Here is a 22,775-nt window from a genome sequence, read left to right as displayed (position 1 = left end):
TCACTTATCAGAAACAGAGAAATTAGGTCATGGTCATTCGCTCCCGCCTCTAGAGAGAAAAATCATTCCTCTTCGAAATCAGTCGACACCAGCAGCTGCGCGGAGAGTCAAGCGCCACAGGTCTCGATGGATGGTGGATACATCCGTCTACACATACGCGTATATGTACACGCAAAACATTCGAATCCTTTCCCACGCCTCCACTCAAACCATGTGGACCTGAAAATCTTGGGGGGGGCCATGGCCCCTTGGCCCCCCCCTCGCGCACGCCACTGCCTGATGGAAGCCACAAGGGATCCCCAGAGTGAAAACCTGACCGGAACCCCCACAGGGGCTTCGTAATCCGCACGATCCCTCCCGGGAGCGGCTGCCTCCCGTTCGAGTTGCGTCCTTCGCATCGTGAAGTGAAACTCGCTGACATTGGGTACATTCATATCGGAGATTCGCACACGGAGTCCGAGGTGTGCTCAGCGAAGGCCGACCGCGTGTCTTCCATCCCGTCATGCGGTCTCTGCGAATACAATCGGCGAACTCGCCAATGAGAATTCGTTGGGTGCCACTGGAAGAACACAGAACAATCATTAGCGTATTCTCACGACTCCACCCTGAATGGGAGCGGCTTCCTGACGGCGTGGCGGCCGAACTCAGAGGCGAGACGGGATTTCCAAGAATGGCTCGCAGAAAAAAACGTTCAAGCCCTTCTAACGGAATTCCCGAACCCCGCTTCCAACAAGTGATTGTCTGCTGGAAGTCGTCCAGATGAAGTCGCGGACGAGTCCGATACTCATTGTATCTCACTGCAATTCAGATTGAATTTCGTTTGAGTTTCTCATATTCCACAGGAGCGTCACCGCCTGACGAGATCGACTGGCCGCGTCCCTCAAACATTCGGGGTCCCCAATATGTAGCTCTGTCGTCGTGCAAATTGACACATAGTTTCTAGCTGGGAGAAAGATCAAAAGCCAGCTCCAAGGAGTCTGAGGGCCCCAGTTGGTGGATATTGAGGAGCTCACGAAATTCGATTCGCTCGGTATTGGCGGTCCACCAGGTTTCTCCACGAGGTCCCATCTATCACGGAAGGGCGAACGATTTATTGAGATTCTCTGCCAGAAGAGTTCTGATTCGCGGCTGGGAAACATATGAAGGACAAGCAGTCGCCGAAAGCTGGAACCGGAGGCACCCAGAGCGGGAGGCGGGTGGAACATGACCAGCGATCGACGAGCTGTCTAGAGTTGTACAGATTTATTCCATCCGCCTGGACCTCAAAGAACGCGTCGTCAGCGACGGGGACGAATTCATCTCGGTGTATTCGAGTCTCCGACATATGTATCTCGAGTTTGCAGATCGATATCAACACGGGAAGCCCGACGACGTGAGTGGTGATTCTCCGCGAGATTTTTCTCGGTACGCTTTCGCGATATGCATCAGGCCCTCCCTCAAGCTCGCATCGGTTTTGTCAGAGACGTTCGTTGTCACTCGTTCATGGAGGTCAAGTGTCACCTGTGCGGTTCCGGCGGTGAAGAAATACGCATTCCATACCCATAATATGAAGAACTGATATGGTTGAGTTGGCTGACTATAGGCGGACTTCCGTCGTGGAACGTGCACTGGCTTGGTTTCAATCCGCAGTCGTTTCTCGAAAGCATTCCGGGTATGAGAGCCAAAAGTAAATCGTTCGTTCGTCTCCCCTAGTATGAGACATCGATCAATGGAATCGTTCCGTCTATTCCATGAGCTCCTCGCCGGGCCCCATGAGGATGAACCGAGAGGGCAACTTCCTCTCAGCCGGCGTCCAATTGGAAATTCGGAGGCAAAAATCACGGGAAATCAGAAGTTTCGATCGAAATCTATCGCGGACACTATTGATCGCTGTCAGTGATCGATTCGCAGCTTCGGATGAGTAAAAATGTCTCGTGAACTTCCAGAGAGCAAGGTCAACTGACGAAGGTGAAGTGGGTGAAGCGACAGCGGCAGCTCCGCTTGTTTCCATCCGCTGCCGGCTTCTGTGACTGTCAACCCAAGATCACACGTTTGCGCCACAGAATGCGATTCCCAAGTTCAGAAGGAGTCAATAAATAAAATACTACGCACATGAGGTCTGCTTGTATCATGACGGCATGAATCGTTGCGAGTTTAAAAATAACCCAACTTTTGCTGATAAAGTCTCGCTTACGCTACCGATAGACGAACGGAGAAGAGAGAATGCGGATCGCACAGTTATATGCGGTTATGGAGCGATTACAGAATAATGAGGTAATCCTTGAACGCTAATCGGGTGAAATTCTGTAAGATCCTGGCTTCTAGTAATCAAGCTTCACCAATGTGCATCTCAAAGAGATCAAATCCTCTCGTTTCAGCGGAATGGAAGTCTTCGTCCGCCCTCGACGCCGGGACAATAAGAGTCGGTCATTGCAGATATCGGAAGATTCACATGGGCTAATTGTGAGCCGATTTCATATACGAATTCACATCATCGTTCACGGGATCTGGGGACGATCGAGAGGAATGTTGTTCACCGCAATCCGAGGCTCTAGCTCGATGTCGAGAATTGAAAATCCTCCGATTATATCTGCTTCGCAGCTTGGCTCCTGTGATATTTGATTGAGTTCCGTCCTCTCCCTAGCGCCCGCTTGCGTCCAAACCGAACCTCGAGTGGTCCATGGCCCGGAATAAGCGCATAATTTTTTTTGCTCCATGGCAGCTCGGGAATGGGAGTGATTCGCTGTCACCATGGTGCCTGGGACTCGCGAGTCCGGAACCCAGGCAGTCGGCGGATGGACAGAGGCCCACAGCGCCACCTCGCGACTAGCTCCGATCGTTCCCAAGCACAGGAGGCGAAGGGAGCGAGAGCGCGCGTGCTGCTTCAACACAACCTCCTCCCAGTTGATGCATCTTTGGATTTTCACTGCCAAAAGTGAGTTGATCTTTCAATTATTGTTCTTGAAGCGCTGCGACATCCGAAATTTGTTTACGGGCCGAGTCCCGAGACAGCCACCAGCTGAGCCTCGAAGAAGCCCCCTAAGTTCAGGACTAGATCGAAAGCGATTCAGTGGGAATTCGAACGGAGTGGGGTCCGTCGAACCGTGTACACGCGACGCCGACGTTAGCACCTGGTCTTGAAGCCTCCCTCGTGCTACGAGGAGGGATCTGAGGAGAAGATTACTACTATTGCACAATCTATTCGGAATTTTGATAGATCATAGATCTCCCGGCGAGTAATGGATGTTCAGATAGATGGGTTATCATAATACTCTGATCCGATTCCAGGTTGAAATGCGGAGGTTAGCATTCTGTTTACTGCTCATCGGGTGCGCTCATGCCGTCAAGATCGGTCAGTACATTCCGCTAATAATACTCTCGATTATCTATTATCTCGACCACATATATCAGGAGAGCGACTAGAGGGAGCTCCCTCGAAGGAAGAGCCCAAATGAAAATCGGAGATCCGAGCAAGCGGGGATCGCATAGAGCTATTATGAGTTCAAATCAGCGAGGAACGTCCAGGGCTTGGAGTCGCCCTCTGCCTCGATATGGGTTTCGATACAACAAATCGTCACCCAATGCTTTCAACTCCACCCACAGGCGTGATTCTGCCACCCAAAGCTCAGCCCGTGCAACGAATCTTCGAAGGGGTCGTCTCACCCTTCAATGGATCGCGCCCCTCACCTGACGGAGACTTCAAAGTGGGTTCCTTCTTCGCCGAAGTAGCGAACAACGACGTTTTCTCAGTGACACGAGAATGTAAGCAGATCATACCTCCACTGTGAGGAAAACCTAGCAACGTCCACGACTTCTGCGAACCCCGGGTTCCGGAAATTTCTCGGGGACGAATTATTCATTTCCATTTTTGCAATTCAGTGTGCACTCAGCTCCGTCATCAAGTGACCAGCGTGGTCGTTTCATCACCGCTCACTTCAAGAGTGCTGCAAGGACTTTTCAAGAATACCAATGTCAACTACCTCACAACCTCCTATCAGGTATCTTTACGGAAAATCGTTGCGTCATTCTCACCCTCATGAAAAATATTCGAATCGGAAGCAGTCGACATGACGTAACGATGAGGATCTCTCTCAGGATCACTGCCGCTCAGATCTGGTTTCGACGGCCAGGAGGTACACTCCGCCCTCTGACAAGCTGAGCCTCTCTCTGATGCCGGATGTCATACCGGCGATCGCAGACACCATCGACCATTTCCAATGGTCGTCTTTCATCTTCCTGTACGACTCTGACTCCGGTAAGTTTGAACGAGCCGAAATTCGATGAGCTCACGTTGACGAGCTGGGAGCCGGCGATTCTGACGTGATTTCCACTGCGGCAGGCACTCAGAAATGGCAGCGACTCCTTTCGTACAAGTACAAGACGGGCCCCGTGACAATGCGGTACGCCAAGCGTGTCAGTGTTGCTAAAGAAGCGAACGATTTCCTGAAAGCCGTCGATCATGCTGATCGAGACTCGAATAAATACGTTGTCCTGGACGTCCCCTTCGAGAAGGCGAAGGAGATCATCACACAGCACGCACGAGACTCGCATGTCGGGAAGCGGAACTTCCATTTCCTTCTGGCCCAGCCGGTAGTGAACGAGCTCACCCAGCAAAGTGTTCCCGAATTCTCCATCGTCAACATCACCGTTCTCAAGTACGTAACAGTTGCTCCTCGACCGTGCATACTTCGAGGCCGTGCCTACATACATGTATATATCGGAGTCGAGCGTATATTCTCCGTTCGATTATATACAAGAGACCCAGCTCCGAAGACACACTGCCTGGAGCCGTGTGCTTCACTGGTCTGGCAGCTGAAGACAGAAATTATCTCATTCTAGGCTGACCGGGCTCGGAGACGCTTTCCGTGGATTTTTCGACAGACTCGGACGCGGTGGAGAGCAGTCCCAATGGGCCGACATCACCGAAGAAAAACTCACCGTCGAGCAAGCTCTGATCCACGATGCCGGTCAAGTGATCGTGTCGACCTACAAGGAATTGAAAAGTAACGGACAAATACCACGCAAGTAAGTAGTCAGCTTCTATGTCGTGGTTGTACGGGCCCAGTGCTATCCGATCCCCACGTTAAACACGGTGATGAATATCGATATGGTGCGACGACGAGGATAGACGGACAGAGATAACTGGTCTGATGATACAGCCGGGTGCGAAACGGTATGGCACCGGTCGTTATGACGATTCAGTTATTGCTCAATTTCTACTGACCGATCCGGTCTGCCCGAAGTCAGAAACGATCGGACAAACCTGTTTCCGAGCTTATGAGAGCCGAAACGACCGGAGACTGCATCGCACAATCATGGTCGGATTGACTCCGATCAGAGCGAGCGCACTATGTCTGAGGTCTGAGCGGTCTCGTGACAGCGCAAATCAACAGATTGAGGCACTCCTCGCGGAAGATTTCTCCGTGAGGCATTTGGAGGACCACGATTCACAGGATTTTCTGACTCTTCAGGCACTCGGAAATCTTCGAAGCTTTCCTCCGTATCGACAATCCGCCTACGGAAGTTGCGACCTGCGATGTGGACAAGATTAGCGCTGCGCTCGAACTCGGAGACGTGATCGGGAGACACATGAAGCAGGTTAGTGAACTGGAATCTCTTGCGAAGTCGGAAGCTTCCCTTTGCCGTAGTTCAGACCCAAGGCCGGACTAATTCCGCACCGGCGCGGCGCCATGAAAACTCAGGAGAACAGATCCGTCGCTTGGAGCTGCCGCCGATTGTAGCTGGGGTCCTCGTAATCCAGTGCTTCCAGGAATAGCTCCAATGGTGGTCCCGGTGGGCTTGCGTTCTCCCAGGCGGCGGACGATTCGAGATTCCGTTCTCAAATCCAAGTCGATCTCTATCTTCGAACGTTATTCCGTAATAGTACTCGAACTGATACTTCTGCGAGCGTCACCCCCTAGCTCCTGAAAAAAGCCCCCTCTGGATCTCGATGAGATTATTGGCTCGTGGAACGGAAAGTGAAGGAGTCCCTCTGAAAGATCCCCTCGTTAAGTATCGCAGCCGCGGATGTTAGACGTCAGACCGGACAACTGGGCAGACCGGTCAGGGAAGCAACTAGGGATCGGGTTCCGGCCAGGAGTCCCGATTGATGCTCCGGACACGATGGGCCTGAAAGGCGTCCACTAAGTTCCGTACATTGAGCTAGTTCCAGGTCGTATTCTTTGCGTACTCAGGAAGAAGGAGGCTTAGCCCAGTGTTTAATCGGCAGGGGAACCGTACCCTTTCCGTATATCATGCCTGACACCTTGTCGCAATCGAACGCAGGCGACTCATTCGCCTCTCGGCATTCGACCGACGTTTGAATGGAATGGCGATCAATCTAGCAGCGCCACACGGGGAAATGAGCTCGAGCATCAAATGCTCATGGAAATTCCCCCTCGTGACTATGAAAGCTATCTACGCACCACGGCGCGGCGTTTATTCCAGAGCGAGTCCGAACATAACGGTATAGAATGTTGACGAAGGGTGACGCACCACAGTGGTCTCTCTCAGCTCGGAAATTTGCCTCGAATGGATACCATGTCAGGTGCCGAGCGCTGCCGCTAATCCGTGTTTCGAAAGCCGTCGACGACCACAAGCGGCTCCTGAATGTCCGAGTCGGCAAAAGAGAGCTCTGGGAAAAGCTCGATTCGGAGTATTCGCCTCCGACCACACGGAGGAGACGAAACTCCGGGTCTTTCCAGACGTTTAATAGGTATATTCCTCCGGAAATGAATCTCGGAGCGAAGAAAGGTAGTACATATTCTTATCATGGGTAAAATAGAAGCTGATCAACCCTATGAGAGAGCCACGCCTTCCATGGGTAAACAAAGCAACGTGACGGACGCGTGTGCGGCGAGCCCTGAGTCAAGTTTGAGCGTGAGTTTGTGAGTGTGGGCTCGTTCGTTCGTGGCCGTCGTATAGCTGGCTGGATGGCTGGTCGGCTGGCTGGGTGTCTGACAGGCGGGCAGGCTCGGCTTCAGGCTACGTGCCGCCGACCGAGTCCCTTCCCTCGGTGGATTGTGGCCCTTTCTCCGACGGTTGGCTCTGAGATGCGCGCGCAATGGAAAAATTCCACAAGCCAGTGGAAGGTTCCCACGAGTTTGACTGGCTCATTCAGTCTCTGAACTTTGCCTAGCGCGGGCAAAGAGCTCTCGGCTTGAGCCTCGTCGACGAAAAGGACTTGACCGGTGAAAAGCGTCACGTGTTGTTTCCTTCTGAGACGGTGTGTTGACGGTTCTGCGAGTGAGCAAAGAAGGAATCTCTTCGAGCTGAACAAACACCATCCGGCTCATGATTCTCGGAAGAAAGAAACATTTGACTTCGGTTCACTAGACCAGTGGAGTGCGGCGGGCCTCAGAGCAAGCATACGGTCAGCAGGAGTAGCTCCGAGTGAATTTAAATCGCTTGTGTCGACACCAATAAAATTCCACTGTCGCCGAGCCACCGAAGACCAGCCAGAATATGGCGTTCATGATGCCCGTGATGAGGAACAACTTCGACATCTACCAGCCGCCTGCGAGTGGAGGTTCATCGCAGCCGCGCTCAAGGAAAACTTCCCAGTGTTCGAACAAGTCTCGGGTTATGTCGCCGGGCGGGAACTCGGGACCGACTTCGCTGTCTTCGTCGCCCGGAAGCGATCTTGATGAGCGGCTCAGAGCCGTGGTGAGCAATGGAGAACTCCAGCAGCAAGCTCAACAGAGCCAAAGGATCAGGAGGATATCGCGTTGTTCAGAGCACGGCACTTCCGCCACCACGGCCAACGTTGTGCCGCAATCGGCATCCACAGGCTCTCTGAACAAATTCCACTCGAAGCTCGTCGATAAATTACGACGCGCCCTTAGGAGCAAGGACGACTCCTCGTTGAAACCTGCTCCGAGGAGCTCGTGATGGTCACCGAATATCCGAAACTGCTGCCTGGTTCATTAGGGTCGGAGGTTGCCGACGATCGTTTCCAGGCACGAATAGTGAAATTCCAGTGCCAACTTCGCTTGAAGGGGTCGCATAGGGCGAAACGTCATGGAGGAGACCACGCCAAGGATCTGGCAGGCGTTGAACGCAGAATGGCTTTGTCTCCGATGCCCGAAGGGAGGACGCATCGCCTCCACCGATCTCTTTACCGACAAAGAAACAAATTATGGTAGAAACCTATACATCTAGCTACTCCGACGTACAGACTGTTTCCCGCAGGAGGCAGGATTGCGTGATCCTTTCTCGAAGCACAGGATGAACGTACCTCCGGCTCTTTTGCCGCGGTATACACAATTTGATGATGAGTATTCGTTGGGTCACACCAAATGCTGTATCCGACTTCTGTCAGCGACTTATTTCTGGGAGCTCGTGCGTGATACGCTCCTTTGCCTATCGGAAATTTCCTCCCGAGTCTGATTGTGGGCGTGGTGAACAATATATCATTGAGAGTTCACACTATCGGCACTATTGTGGGAGACGGAATCCCTAGGATAATTTTGGTACGCAACAATTGCCACACGCAGCCAATCACGGCCTGCGGGTTAAAAATTGTTTGACGTCTAAGGACATTTCAGCTAGGTACCTATCTGTCTGCTTTGGACGTGATTTGTCGTTCCTGTATATTTCCCCTCTACCTAGGGTTCGACAACAATTCTTTATACCGTCGTTTGTATCCATGTATAGTACAAAAACTCAAGTTCGAAAGAAAACCGGTGGAAAGGAGAATAAAGAGACTGCCTTTCAAGCGCGACTATTGCAGCCGTTCAGTTTTCGGAATCGGGATATGAGGGATAAAGCGGGTAATGGAATGCGTCCTACGGGTCTTTTTATCATGAGGTTCCGATGTTGTGTTTTCGATGGGCTAACGGTCAATTCCGATTGGGGGCGTCCTCGGGTTCGGAAAAGGGAGTTCGAACGGAGGTCATCCTGGAAATCGGGGTGTTCGCGAGGCTTGCGAATAACCCTAGAGAAAGAGAACTCGTCTTGAGCCGCAGCCCGGATCTGGCCGAAACGGAGCGAGTCGTGAGCACGACCATCGGCGAGGGAGGAAAATCCCCAAGAGCTTTCCGCAAGGATGAGGAGAATTGGCTTCTCTTCTTTCAGAAGAGCGCCCGTGCCATGATGGGGGGCTGATTGTGTTTGCATCAGATGTGCAAAACCATTATCGCGCCATATTTTCGGCCCCCTCCCGACGGTCTTCGAGCGAGCCGTTCGATTGGCGTAAGAAGTCTGAAATCGGAGAGCGAGTACCGCAGCAAAACGCACCTGGCGGGAAAGTTTTCCCACGCTCCGATTTTCTCCGAAGACCGCATTTCCGCGTCAAGAGCACCCATTCAAGCGGTATAGGATTCAAGGTCATTCTAAGCGCCGAGCCCGTCCCGGCCGATCAGAGTCAGGAATTGAGTCAGTATCCTCGCTGGGAGCGAATCGCCGGGAATGATGATCCAAGTATGATCATGCATCGCTTGAACGATTTGAGATCGTCCGGAGAATGAGCTGGCAACAAGATCTGTGGCTCGGAAAATTCGTATATCTATTGACGGCAGAGCTGTATCAACAATCGAAGCATTCCTCAAGCCGGGAAGTCTGAGGGCATCCATGAATTCTGGCTATCGATCACCTCGACTACGCAGACGGGTCCGTAGCAGCAGTCGCGATTGCTGACTTGAGACGGAGTCGGCCCTCACTGCGCAGAACCAGAGCCTGGCGATAAATGCTATGTACCTCTACTGAAGTCTTTTCCCGCAGTTGCTGACTAGAAGCTCGAGGAGAGCTCTCTGTGGGGCTAGCAGACTTTCGGTTCTTCCGGTACCAGGAAACCACAGTCTGCATCATAGGCGCCGTTGGCGCGAAATCAGTGAGAGAGACCTTGCGCCCGATTCGGACGAGAAGTTTCTAGCGAGATCAGCACGTGGCGAAGATTCATGGTTCGAAGATTCCTGATGCCATAGGTCAGCGGAAAATCCAAGTAGCAACAATGTTCGAGCGAACAATGCTCCGCAACAATGTTGGGACGCAACGTTGACAAATACGTATGGACTACGGCGATACGTAGTGCTTCCACATACGTTCGGACAGGAATAATACACGAACTCAGCCATGAGTGGCGCGGGAGCGATTTATCATTGCCGACGTCAATCGCGGTCAGCTGGCGAATCCGAGACTTACTCGCTACCACTAAATGACCATGATCAGTGAGCTCGCTCTGACAAAGAGATTCCCTGACTATCTCGGGACATCACTCAAGGTCCCTAGGGGGAAAGTCTGAACCCGGAAGCAACGACTGCTTTCTCCGATAGTTGACGGCGTGCAGTTCCAGAGGATGCCCTTCCGGGCTCCGCTGACTTCGCACAGGGCATGTTTTCATCAGGATATGATACAAAGTCGAATCCGATATCTTAGCCTGTATCCAAGATCTTGCATCGGGATACATGAGCTCCGATTCGCCGCGAGACGGATGGAATTAAGGAGATTCATTGGTGTTCGATTGCTCCGACCAGAAGCCTTCGCTTTGAGCCGAATTTCGCCTGCTCATTTCTGACTCGTGGGAAAGCGGGGCTGCGCGCGCAATGGGAAGTCAGCCGTGTGCGGAAATTGAATTCGAGTGTCGGGACGGGCATTCACGAAATCCTTGGTGCCGGCTTCCTCAGGTCTTCATTCGTATGGGGAATTTTTCCATGATTCCACTTGAGGGCTCCGCGTTCGGCCTGAAAGTTTAGACGGAGACATTCCTCTCGGACACGTGGAGGATCTGGGCGCAATAACCTTGCTTTCCAATAATAACGTGGAGTATAGTTTTCGCGAGGGTTGCACTGGCAAACGTGGGGAATCCGCTGAGGAAGAATCGCTCTGAACCAGGGTCGCCCATGAATATAATGGAAACGTGATGTAGATTGGGGCGAGGACCGATGCGCCACCACAACTCGAGGGAAGACATAATCAACCGGGAGGGATCCTCACTCCCACGCCATGAGTGGGGGAAGCGCATATTGACAGCCGGGATTGTTCACCATGAGGCTGCCTCTCCGGTTATGGGACCGACTCGAATCAGAATCCGATCTTTCAGCAATCCCTCCAAGGATTGAGTGGACGTGTCGAGTTCAATCTCGACGGTTGTCGAAAGAACTACGTCGTCGATGTATTGCGTCTGGCCAAAGACGGCCGTCTCGTCAAGGTGAGTGAGATTCCACATCCGTGTAGGATGCCTGCCCATGGACCCGTTCATTTTCAAGTCTCGATGAGAGCTTCAAGAGGTTCCCGCTTTTCTAGCTTGCCCAATGGGAGTACGGGAAAGGATTCGCAGTCGCGTCGCCTCAGATCAATCGCCAGAAAGAGCACAAAATCAATCCCCATCGGACCTACGTGATCTCCACAATTCTGGAGGAACCATTCCTCTTCGAGAAGGAAGCCGATCCCGAGGTTTATCACGCTGATCCTAACAGTAAACTTCAAGGTGAGTGAATTCCATTGAAAGAATCGACTACGGTCCGGATTGAAGTACCAAAGACATGACAATTCTTGATTGAGCCGGACCTCATTCCGAGAAACCGAATCTACTGTAGGTTACCTGAAGGATTTGGCCGACGAGATCGCCAAACTGATCGGAATCCATTACGAGTTCCACGTCACGAAGGATGGTGAAGTCGGTTCGCAGTCCACAGGATCGCCCGGAGGATGGGGAGGGATTGTCGGCGATCTCCTCCAGGAGGCAGGTTTCTAAGTTTTCCCTATTCGATCGTGGCAGCCTCCTACCTGAACGGCACTGCCGGACTCTGATCTGTTCAGGATCTCTCACTTAATTACCTCATTTGTTCTTTTAGCAAGCTGACTTCGGCTTAGCATCTCAGCCCGCCTCGAAAAGCCTCCGTGGTGTCGTCGAGTTCAGCCGGCCTTTCCTCCACACGGGGATCGCAGCCTTAGCTTCAACGAAATCGAAACCCGACTGCACCAAAGTACGCTGCCAGCGATAATCGAGATGAAGCGTCGCGGTTACGATACGCTCTGTTCACATATTTCTCCCCGTTTTCCAGATGCTCCTCACGTTCCTTCGACCTTTCGGCTGGCCCCTCTGGATCATGATTGCGTCGGCTTTCGGGATCGTATTCTTGCTGATGCTCATCTTCTCCTTATGCGTTGCACGCGCTGAATCGAAGAAAGGAGTTGAACACGCTACGTCGTTCTGTGACGATCTCTACAACTCATTGAACTTTTCCGTTGACGCGTTCACGCCGCACTACATCGACTCGTACTACGCAAGGTGATGCCGGCAGCTGATCCTCACGGCATGCACGAAATCGTCGAGATCGTCTCTGTAACTTTGGTATTATACATTTCAGATCAATCGCGGGACGTGTCATCTCGAACTTTTGGTGGGTGTTCATACTGCTAGTCTTCTCGGCGTACACAGCTCAACTGGTACCGCTCCTGAAAAACGGAAGCGCGAGCCACTTCAACCCGGAACTGACCAACGTCTCACAGCTGGCCAACCAAGATGAGATAAATTACGGCTTCGCTCGCGGGTCCCTTGCCGAGACCTACTTCCATGTGAGCTCCTCATATGGGAAGCGAACTCCATTAGAACGAATATCTTGACAAACTATCTTGCCGAATTTTCAATGCTTCCTCGCAAATTCCAGGCCCTTCGAACAAACGACTCCCTATTAGAGTCCATCGCTGAAAAGATGCGTCTCCAATCACACTCGGAACCAATCGACAGCGACGAGGAAGGAATCGACAAAGTTCGCAGCTCAAATGGCAGTTTCGTATTCTTCTTGGACTCGAACAAAGCGGACTTCGTGAGCTCTCGAGCGCCCTGCGACACATTCCGGGTTGACGGACGTCCTTTGGGGCTCAGAGCGATAGGAGCGATCCTGCCGAGAGATTCTTACCTCAAGTGAGTTTCAACCTCTTGATCCCGGGGTCCGAGATCGGCCATCGATGCTCTGTCAAGCTTCTTGAGACCCAGTCAAGCCCCGTCAAGGCAAGAGGGTTCATAAACTAGATTGATGTTTCAGGAAAGCCATCGATGATGCCATCACTAAACTCTACGAACGCGGGGTTCTGGACAAAATACATGAGAAATGGTGGTTGACGAAATCCAATTGCAGCCACAATCACCGGGAAGTTCCAGTCATGGGAACCAATATCTATCTGTACAATTTCCTTGGAATTCTCGCGATTCCAGCCGCAGGTAAAAAAAAGTCCGAATTACATCCGGAAGCGGTGCACGTACAATCAAGGCCATTCCTAGATTGATTTGAATGATTTCTCGACTTTCTCCAATTCACCACCAGGTATCGCGGTAGGATTCGTGTTTGCGTTCTTCGAAATCTGCTACAGGGCCTGTACTCGCGGTCGACGTCTGCGACAGCTCAAACGCCAACAGCTCACTCAGGAAGCTCGCGGAGAAGCTGAGCCAGGATTCTCGGACATCCGGGGCAAGGAAGATGAACAACTTGCTTGCCAGCCCGCTTTTACATCGGCCTGAGCAATTTCCCTCGCTTCTTCTCGGGTGATGTTTCGCATGTCTCCGGGTGAATGCTCCACGATTTCCTAAATGTACGGAGCTGTAGCCCGAGCGCATATAGATGGGGTGAATGAACAATTCGATGCGAAAAAATTCGGCAACATTGGCAAATAAAGTATGCGCTCTACATGAAGCTCTTCGTTCAAGCTGAGGCTCGGATCGGATTGCCTGACGACGCTTGCTCGCGGAAATTCGAAGTTTTGATAGAAAAAGTCCGCCTAAATGATTCCGATCCATGGCTTGGGCGGACCGACCTGTCGATCGATCGACCCGAATGAAACTTAATTACCCCAAGAAAACTCATGGAAATCACTGTCCCTATAATTTTTTCAAGCTTCCAAGTGATCACGGTTTCTATACAGACCTTCGAGTATATGTACAATATGCTCATCAGAGACTGAAAAGGCAACAAGAAGCTCTATCTGAATGGCGGCGGGCGCGACGCGGAACTTATTCCTCTCGCTTGGGTGAAGGGCTCTACCGATCATGTCAATAGATGCTCGAATTTTGCTGCGAGTTCGACGTTCCCAGATCAGCGAATGATTTCTGAATTATGCGGCAGAGTTCACGATGTTCGTCCTCTTCACCTGAAATCACCCCAGATTAGCCCAGCCCGCACTCCGTCGCCGTAAATCTTGTGCTGAACATTTGATGAATGCGACTCCTCAAGCGGTTTTCTTTTCACTAGTTTCACTCACCGATATCTGGCAAGGCTTTCGTGCTCTCTTGGGAATGACAAACTTTGGCAAGCTGGAGCAGCAAAATTGCGACATCCTCTGAGAGCGGCGGGAAGGCTCGACACATTCGAACCAACGACGGGAGAGCCGGAATGAACAATTGAGGCCGCCTGAAGGAATAAGCGTATCCGAGAGATCATTATCTACCGTAGAGGAGTGGGGAGTAGGGGAAGGATCCAGAATCCGAGGGAAGATGGGTTACGTACCTCGAAGATGGAAGGACGCCGATCAGGGTATTGACTACAGTTATACAGAGCCGGGCGATTGATAACGACCGGGGTATCGCGTGTTGGAGACACAAGTACGATGCTAGCTCGATTGCGAAGACCTTTCGGGGCGAAATCCATTAGGATATGGGATGACTCGGACGTCTGATCTATCATTCATTTTCAATCATGATCGGCTGATCGGTGTTCGGAATCTGACCTGTTTCTCGAGATGGGCCTGCGCCAGGAGCTCCGGAATGAAATCTAAACAGATATGCATCGACGGAATGAGTGAAACGGTCATGGGTAACAATGGGGCGGGATAGCCTTGATAGTGCACAAGATGGACGAGCTGAGGGTCCGCTATGAACATCTGATGCAGCTGTGAGCAAACCAGGGTCCGGCACTCCCGCATCGTTGATAGGAGACCTCCGTCGTCTGATCGGAGGAGGCAGATCTGAATAGAGCAGAGGAGGAAGCACATTATTCCACCCCATGTCGAGTTTTGCGACGAGAACGCCGGAGCACGACCGGTATGGCGACAAAGCTCATCACACTCAGAGACTCGCCTTCCAGGCCACACAACCTCCCAAATCAATTGAAAGAATATTTCGGCATCAAGAACCGAACGGGTCTAACCTCAAGCAAAATCTGCACAGCGGCACTCTCCTGCGCGGCGATGAGTGCAATGCGCAGTTCCTCTTGGTCGGTTGCTCCCGGAGTGTCGGGAACGCAATTTTCCAATATGTGCATACTGAGCTGAGTGCGAGACGCAGCGAGAAGTGCCCTCAACATATGGAGCACAATTTCAAGTGTCGCCGGGCATTGAAGAACTTTGGGCTCACAGCGAAGTACATGGAGGGGATCCATGATCAGTTCGTCTAGAGACACCTGCGAATGATACCCCGAGGTTTTTGCGGAGCTCAGAATTCCGTCCTCTTGAGTTAATATGATCAATCCAATCAAAACGTCCGTTGTCGCGGACGCTTACCTTCTCGGTGGGCCGGAAGGCGTTGACGGTCAAAACCCAGAGTTTTCTGGGATAAACTTGGTTCAGACGGAACCAAACAGCTTTCGCCTGGAAGGGAAAGGGATGATTCCATGCCGGGTCTCATTCGTGTAATTCGCCATCGTATCAAGTGGGGGACATGCCGGATCTCTGCGCACGAACCCGATCAATAACCTGCCGAGGAACATCAGGCTGCAGCAGGTGAGGTAAGCTCGACACTATCGTCTCCGCGAAAGGCCAAAGCTCGCAGAGGTCCAGAGTGAGAATGACGTCGAGCTTCGATGTGACCCCGACCGGACAAGAGACGACTTTCGTCAAGGACTCAGTCAGGGAGGCGGGTTCGATCGCTTTGTCCTTCTGTGAAAGGGAAGCATCGTTATCGAGGCTCTCGATAATAGATGAGGATGCGGTCGTACTCATACTATAGATGCGAACCTTCATCGATAGCGACTTCGGCTTCAGAGATGTATTCCCAGTCTCGCTGAGGAGCCAGTCCTCGGTCATACACAGGTGCGGGAATTGATGAGCGAGAAGTCTGAGGAGAGGCGCGAAGAGGCCTGCGTACTTTTTCTGTTCCTGCTGAGTCTTCTGAACTAGGTACCTGGAAAGAGCAGGACGTTGTAGGAGGCAGACCCCGCGGGAGATTATGGGATCGATACCCTCGTCCGGAGCATTTTCCCGAAGGAGGCTGGGGATCGTACCTGATCGGCAGCCGAGTAATAAGATCCGCGCTATAGATTTTCACTTTCCTGCCCTTCGACAAACTGCGTATGTTGGCGAGGCGCACATCTTCGTAGAGCAAAAGGTAATACAGCATCAGCATCGATGGTAAGGTCTCGTCTGTCTGAGTGGCTGCGATGATCTCGCCATCCGTCAGCGGTTGGTGCGTGCTTTCAACAGGTCCGAGCACGGAATGTACGTAAACTTCGAGCAAAGACGGTAGGATCGGGTGGAGAGGCGTGGTGGCCTCGATGATCTGGCTGTAGACCCAGTTCTTGATGGAAACTTTCTGCTTCGTGAACGAACGACTTTTCAGTAGCTGATAGACGCAGTGGACCGGGAGGAAGCCACTCATGTCCGCGTTTAGCTTCGGAGTCACCGGTACTCTGACCGCGTGCGCAGTGACCACTTGTTCTGTGAAGAGTTCTTGCACGAAGAGATTGCGCATCTTCGCCAAACTGTTCGGTCGAACCGCGAGCCGCATCGACAGTGTTGTGCACACGAGTTCGGCGATTGCGTTGAGTTGATTCGCGTGAAAATGGATCGCGATGAGGAGCAACAATTCGGCCACTCCCTCATGGGCCTGACTGACAAGATACCGTAGGTACTCAAGAGCTTGACGCTCGAAATCTTGGCTCGCAATCAAGTTTGGACAGGCCAGAAGCATGCTGACCGAAAGACAAATGAATCTAACCCCGGCGGGCGTTGGTTCTGTTCGTGAAGTTATCACTTGCAGGAGGGTTGAGTTTTCGTCGTCAGAGAATTTCATTCCGGCAACCTTCAGTGCCGAGTACAAGCGGAGGAGCGCATTTACTTCGACGACCGCCGTCTCGGCCAGTTTGTGGTATTCCGGCGTGTAGAAGATAACCGAACTGAGCTTCTGGAGTAGTTTCGTCCTCATCATCGATAGAGCCGTCGGTTCGAATCGTTTCTGATGTGTTCGCACGTAGGTCCCGAACCAATTGCGCACTTTCTCATCCGATCCGAGGAGGAGTCCGGAGATGAAGGCCACCAGATCCGATTGTTTGTCTGGCTGCTCAAGCGTCAGACGTACACAGAGCTCCGGCATCCGGCACATTTCCACGGCTCGAGCCCGAACCTGCAAAGCCTCGACGGGGTTCATCCGACACAGCTGAGCTAGGCAATCGACTCTCCGTTCGCTGTTGTCCACGCGATCGTTCGCATTGGCGATCAGGTGGTAGGCAACTTCAAGGAAACTCTCCGGTGAATTAGACACCACTCTGGTGATGAAGGCTGCACCATTGCGAACATACAGGAGAGCTTCAGCCATATCGGTCACGTTTAGGATGCCTGGGAGCTCTGCATGAGCTATACAAAGCACGTCGGCAACCTCGTCGACATATATGTCCATGGAGAAGAGATCACTGGATTTTTCGGGTCTGGAGGATCCCATGAGGACGATCAGCTGACTGAGAACAAGTCGGAGCCGTCTTGCGGCATCGCTCCTCTCGAACTCCAACGATATGGCGTTGTTGAAGGGAGTAACTAATACGCTTTCCGCCGAGGGTCCCGCTTTGTTCCGGAGCATCTGCTCTTTCCGAACATCCACCTCGAGTAGATGGAAGTCGATACTCAGAAGAGCGACGATTGCGTTGACGCTTTCGATTCCCGAAAGAACACGGAGGATTGTTTCTTTTTTCAGGGCCCAGTCCGGTCTCTGATCCAATGGAGAGCACAATGCCATGCGAACGAGACAAGGCAGAAGGGGACGTAATTCCCACTCGGGGAACGTAACCAAGGCTTCGACATCGACACGCTGGAGCGTGAGGAACGCTCGAGTGGTCACAGGCGATCTCAGAGGACCTGAGGTCGTTTTTATCTTGGACGACATTCTCGAGAGTAGCGCCTAGCTCACATGAGTATTTGTCTTTTCGGATAGGAGTTCCGCTTCGGTCAGCTTAGTCGATCGGTCATCTGACTCAACTCCTTGGAGAATCCGAGTTCTGGAGTTTGCCAGGTTTGACGAGCGCATCCGACAACGTCACGCCACCGAACACCGATTCCTCTAGCACTGAATCGTGAAGATCCCGAGACCGACAGACATCCCCCGTTCGAAAGACCGGAACTATCAGAAATTCGCCGGCTCGAAACTCATATTCGGGCTCTCTTCCATCGGTTTGTTTACAGGGAGACGCCGCGGTACTCCGAAGAAGCGACCAGGGACGCCGCATCGATTTCGAAAATAGACCCCGTACGTCGGCAAAAAGGCGCGGGCAATATATTTCTGGGTTGCACTCAAACGATAGCGAATTTTTCGTATCCTGTACATCGATGACTCTATGACCCGGTTGTCGATTGCGATATTGATTTCTGTCTATGAATCCCCGGGACAACAGATGATTCAAATAAGGGGTTGGATGTTGGATCTTCCGCTGTGGCGAGTGTCACCCTCTCGGCAATCGAAGAGAATCCAATGAGCAGTTTCTGAGAGAGCACTTAGGGTGCGCGCCTTGGGCACTCCTAACTCCCGACTCCTCACTTTCCCTTGGAGCGGAAGTTAGAATTTCCCTTCCCGAGATTTCTCCGCCTCCGTGGTGGTCAGGACTACCCAAGTTGCATTAGGGGAATTCCAGAAGTCGTGGAGAGAATCCCGGCTCTGAGTCGCTAGAAATCCATCTCTACGGAAGTTTGTTCTCACTCAGAAAAGACTTCACCCTTCACCCGAGCTGATCTGGGGAAGATTACGAGGACTCGATGATAGTCTCCATTTCGAGCAGTAGTTTATTCGATAGGACATCCGGGCCCCATTCCAAATCCTCTTACGCTCAATACTTCACTCCAAGAAAATCTTCATGCAAACCTCTCCACCAGAGCTCGGACCATGGAATTATCCATTTTCTGGTTGGCGTCCCGCAGGCCTTCAATAGCTTCTCTCACCTATATCCACGGAATTTTCGTTTAGCGACTTTTCGCGATCGTTCGTGATCGCTCAAGCAGATCGACAACGCATGGGATCATCCCCCAACAAAGACGGGACTTACTCGTCTTGCGAATTCCTCCGCAGACTCGGCTTCGCCGCAGTACAAAGGTTTCCCCAGGTGAGTCCTACCGGTACGGATCAGAAAACGATAGACTTTCTTTGAACATCGCCATATAATTCGTCAGTCCCGGTCTGAAGGCCGGTATGTAGACTCCTCGATTGGAAGAGTTTATTGCTTACCGCAATTTCACCGGTAGCCCACCACAAGACCATAACCAAGGCATCTTATATCGGTCATAGATCGAGATGAAGAAGTCTGAAATTGTTGCTGATTGTTGAAGTTCGTCAGAAATAAGGAGTATGGAATTCAATCCGAAATCGGAACTCATTGAGACCGCGAGCTGCGGATGCTCAGGAGAGAAACCGCAAATGATACCTTTGCAGCCGAAAAAATGTTGGCGGTGGCATTCTCTCAGGTTCTCTGTGAACATTGGCACAATTGGTACCCCTGCTTCTTTAGCCACAGAGGCGAAACCACACCGGTTTCCGAACTCCACACTGAAAAGAAATTCGAGCGCCGCTCTCAGTGTCCTCGGTGGGCATCTTGGAATCATAGGGGGTGTGCATATTGATTTTGAATGCTCAATTTTTCCACCTGTAGTTTTCGCTGAACATAGCTTCATATGTTCCCCCGGGAGCTACGCTTTTCAGAGCACCTTCTCTCAGGTCTGATATCATTTTTTGTCGACCGTCGGCGCTGAAGCCGTACATCTGGAGAATCGGATAGCATCCCTCAAATTATGGCTGATGCATTCTCGGTGAGCTCCAAATGTAGCAGATTCGAGCAGAGAGTTCCGCATTATTCTAAGTCTCACAGTCAGGATACTCCTGAGCAACGGAACGCTGAAGAGGCCCCGGTGAGCAATTCCTCCAACTCGGCGCTGCAGCTTCTCGTAGATCACACCGGTCACAAAAATCATATCGAGTGCGTGAACCCCGTGGTAGTATACTATCAGAGCTCCCTCTCCTTCGGGGGGTAAGTTCCGCAGCCCTTCAACCTCGTACCCTGCGGTGAAGACGATTCGGAAATCCGTCCATAGTAGGATCCATGACGATATGGATGAGTGATGAGGATGGAACTAGGCTTACCGTGCATGATCCGCATATAAGGAATCCACAACCATCGTTTGAAAATCGGAGGAAGAATTTTTTCAACCCTATCGTGAAGACCCAAGACGTAGAAAAATTCGCACGGCAGAGCGCACAGAACAGCAATAGGAGCGAAGAGATACGGCAATAAACTCGTGTACATCTAGGAGCGCATTGATTTGAGAGATTTCTCGCGACAAGACAATATTGGGCAACAGGGAATGCAGATTAATTATCAGCGAATCTTCCAGTGTGCAAGGAATGCTCGGGAGTGCATCGCAGACTCCGTCACGCCCTTGGTCATGTACTCACGAGTAGTGGTCGTAGATACCAGAACTGCCAGCCCCCGTATAACAAGAGAAAGGGCATGATCGTAAGCAGGAATGCAAAGCATCGGTGAAAATGTTCCCAGAATGCAATGGCGCCACATGACTCCTTTCTGGCTCTCTGGAGCATCGTCCGAGCATCCATGATACGAGGTTCCCAGTGATTCAAATCCATTCAGAAATACGAGACAGGCTGGGCGAGGGAAGAGGATTCGTAAAGCTGCGGAAGATGCTTTCGGGGCCCTGACGAAGTAATTGTTCGCAGGAAAAACTCCATCCGTCGATCTACTTCTTCGAGCATACGGGAAGAGAGAATCGTATTGGCTCCAAGAGAAGCTTCTCGATTTTCCTCGTCTTTGGTCTTCAGTGAGAGGATCGATTCGGATTGGAGTATCGCGTTCGCGGTTCATGCTTCCGAAACGAAGGGTCATCATGCGGGAAGTGGAGGAATGTTGGTCGATGGATTCGAACATGATCAAGGTGTGGCTTCGAGCCCAATTCGAGATTATATCATAGATTACTTACCCCTCCCCTCCCAAGGCGAGGCATTTACGCGAATAGAAAACGGCCGCGTTGGCAGAGTGATCAACGTGCAGATCAGCCCGCCTGATTTTCCGGGATCAACTCCATCTTTTTGGGATCAACACACGCCCCTCAAGGCTCGTAGCTTGGTCTCGGAGCTACTAGATATCCATCGGGGACGCTTGCCGGATGCCTGTCTATGAAGGTGAAATCGGTGATGACCAGGGACTCGAATTTCTTCCGCTGCGGCAGTATGGCTAAGCAAGAGTGTCGGTTACGCTGTTTTTTTTTGTATCGGCCGCAGTAGCTGAAGAACGAAGTCATAGGAACCTCTCACATTCGGAGGGACTACGTCAAGCAATTTTTCTTCCGGAAACAATGATGGACAGATTCCAGTTATCTCCGGAGGGCTCACGGGACTGAACATCAATGCGGCGCCTAGAACGATACCCTCCCCAATGTAGCGTAGCTCTTTGCTGTACATCATACGAGCACGAAGAACGGCAGCTGAAGCGAGAATACCTGGGGAAAAAATCTAAACTCGCACACGGTCTACCTGGAATCAAATAAAGACGTTCCTCATTCGAATGTTTTGCCGAGAACGTAGACTTCCAGACGCTACTTGCCAGCCTCCAGGGTGCACGCATTCGCAACGAAATATATCATTTAAAGGTTGAACAAGCTGGACGCGGAATAAGTTGCGACCAAGCACTCACCAAGTAGACGGGAGAGCGCATGGTTATCAAAACTTCCCTTCGGTCGTTACTTTTCTGAAAATTCGCGTAGTCTTCCAATAATAGTCCTGAATAATTCAGACTGGGAGCTTCCCCGCCCATCTTGCGAGAGGAATGGAAAGTGTCGCTCCCTGCCTCCCTGTGAATCAGGTGATACGTTCGAGATACCGAAGTGCGGTACATGTCTGCTTTCCGCCGCCTATGCTGTCCACGTCCACGCTCTGGGTGAAGAAATCTCCTCGGAAGGCCATTTCGACGAGATTCTTAGCGTCGGCCGTGGCCAATGGGATATTCCCTGGTTCCAGGAGCACAGAATCGATTCCGAAGAAGAACTCCGGATGTGCTCTCGCAGCAACTGAAGCTCGGGATATTGACGACTAGAGACTTCCAGAGGTCTTTCCAACAGTTTTCCACAACCCTCATCCCCTTACGGAGCTTCATAAGAGCAGCTCCAATCACGAACAAAGAAGACAACTTTGTGGAGCGGCGTGTCCTCGCAGTCGCTATGGGGAATCGCCAGCCTCCCATACTCGGTGGACAGCCGCAGATGTTGTAAATCGTTCCCTTGAATGTTCTGGGAAGAGCAGTCGGGATGGATGACGTCTACACTAGGGGGAGGGATGCAGATCCTCTGGAGTTGACCCTAGTACCTGAAGAGAATTGCACTCCAGCACCGAGCACGCCGTTTTCGACATCGCGAAGACAGTCGCGCAGTCTTCCACGGTGTATCCCAAATCGAGAGACCCCTTGGTGTCCATGAGAATGGCCCCGACATCGCCGGAAGTGGTTTTCATCCGTGACATGAGTCTCTCGTGCCCACGAAGTCCAGTCATGACTTGCGAGGGGTCGAGACATTCTGGATATTTCGTTCCACACGAGAATCCCGCGAGTGTCTCTCTCACAGCCGTACCTCGGAACAAAGTCTCCCAGAGTGTCGCTTTTGTTGCCAGGCCA

General features: G+C 51.8%; 3 protein-coding genes across 3 annotated transcripts; 1 reads left to right on the top strand and 2 right to left on the bottom strand.

Moving 5' to 3' along the window:
• Positions 1 to 2,894: 2,894 nt before the first annotated feature.
• LOC100901231 (glutamate receptor 1) lies at positions 2,895 to 13,652 on the top strand. Its single transcript, XM_029110537.1, has 17 exons — positions 2,895 to 2,914; positions 3,268 to 3,331; positions 3,583 to 3,741; positions 3,859 to 3,977; positions 4,075 to 4,234; positions 4,319 to 4,634; positions 4,819 to 5,004; positions 5,451 to 5,577; positions 11,003 to 11,125; positions 11,221 to 11,404; positions 11,514 to 11,663; positions 11,776 to 11,903; positions 11,982 to 12,208; positions 12,288 to 12,495; positions 12,588 to 12,844; positions 12,966 to 13,141; positions 13,245 to 13,652. Exons 2-17 carry the CDS (start codon positions 3,274 to 3,276, stop codon positions 13,436 to 13,438), a joined length of 2,772 nt encoding a protein of 923 aa, XP_028966370.1. The 5' UTR covers positions 2,895 to 2,914; positions 3,268 to 3,273; the 3' UTR covers positions 13,439 to 13,652.
• A 303-nt stretch (positions 13,653 to 13,955) lies between these two features.
• Positions 13,956 to 18,156, bottom strand: IntS2 (integrator complex subunit 2). The gene is made up of 9 exons (XM_029110536.1): positions 16,131 to 18,156; positions 15,881 to 16,030; positions 15,592 to 15,814; positions 15,412 to 15,498; positions 15,060 to 15,311; positions 14,641 to 14,877; positions 14,421 to 14,542; positions 14,176 to 14,324; positions 13,956 to 14,064 (listed from the first exon to the last, which is right to left on the bottom strand). Exons 1-9 carry the CDS (start codon positions 17,999 to 18,001, stop codon positions 13,967 to 13,969), a joined length of 3,189 nt encoding a protein of 1,062 aa, XP_028966369.1. The 5' UTR covers positions 18,002 to 18,156; the 3' UTR covers positions 13,956 to 13,966.
• Positions 18,157 to 18,960: 804 nt separating this feature from the next.
• LOC100900948 (transmembrane protein 68-like) lies at positions 18,961 to 22,654 on the bottom strand. Its single transcript, XM_003737253.3, has 8 exons — positions 22,472 to 22,654; positions 20,240 to 20,402; positions 19,966 to 20,156; positions 19,746 to 19,861; positions 19,527 to 19,648; positions 19,331 to 19,406; positions 19,152 to 19,215; positions 18,961 to 19,047 (listed from the first exon to the last, which is right to left on the bottom strand). The coding sequence occupies exons 1-8, from the start codon at positions 22,652 to 22,654 to the stop codon at positions 18,961 to 18,963; spliced, it is 1,002 nt and encodes a 333-aa protein (XP_003737301.3).
• Positions 22,655 to 22,775: the final 121 nt, after the last annotated feature.

Source organism: Galendromus occidentalis, unplaced genomic scaffold (genome assembly GCF_000255335.2).
Source record: "Galendromus occidentalis unplaced genomic scaffold, Mocc_1.1 scf7180000075420, whole genome shotgun sequence".
Lineage (NCBI taxonomy): Eukaryota > Metazoa > Arthropoda > Arachnida > Mesostigmata > Phytoseiidae > Galendromus > Galendromus occidentalis.
This window is presented reverse-complemented; position numbering and strand designations above follow the sequence as displayed.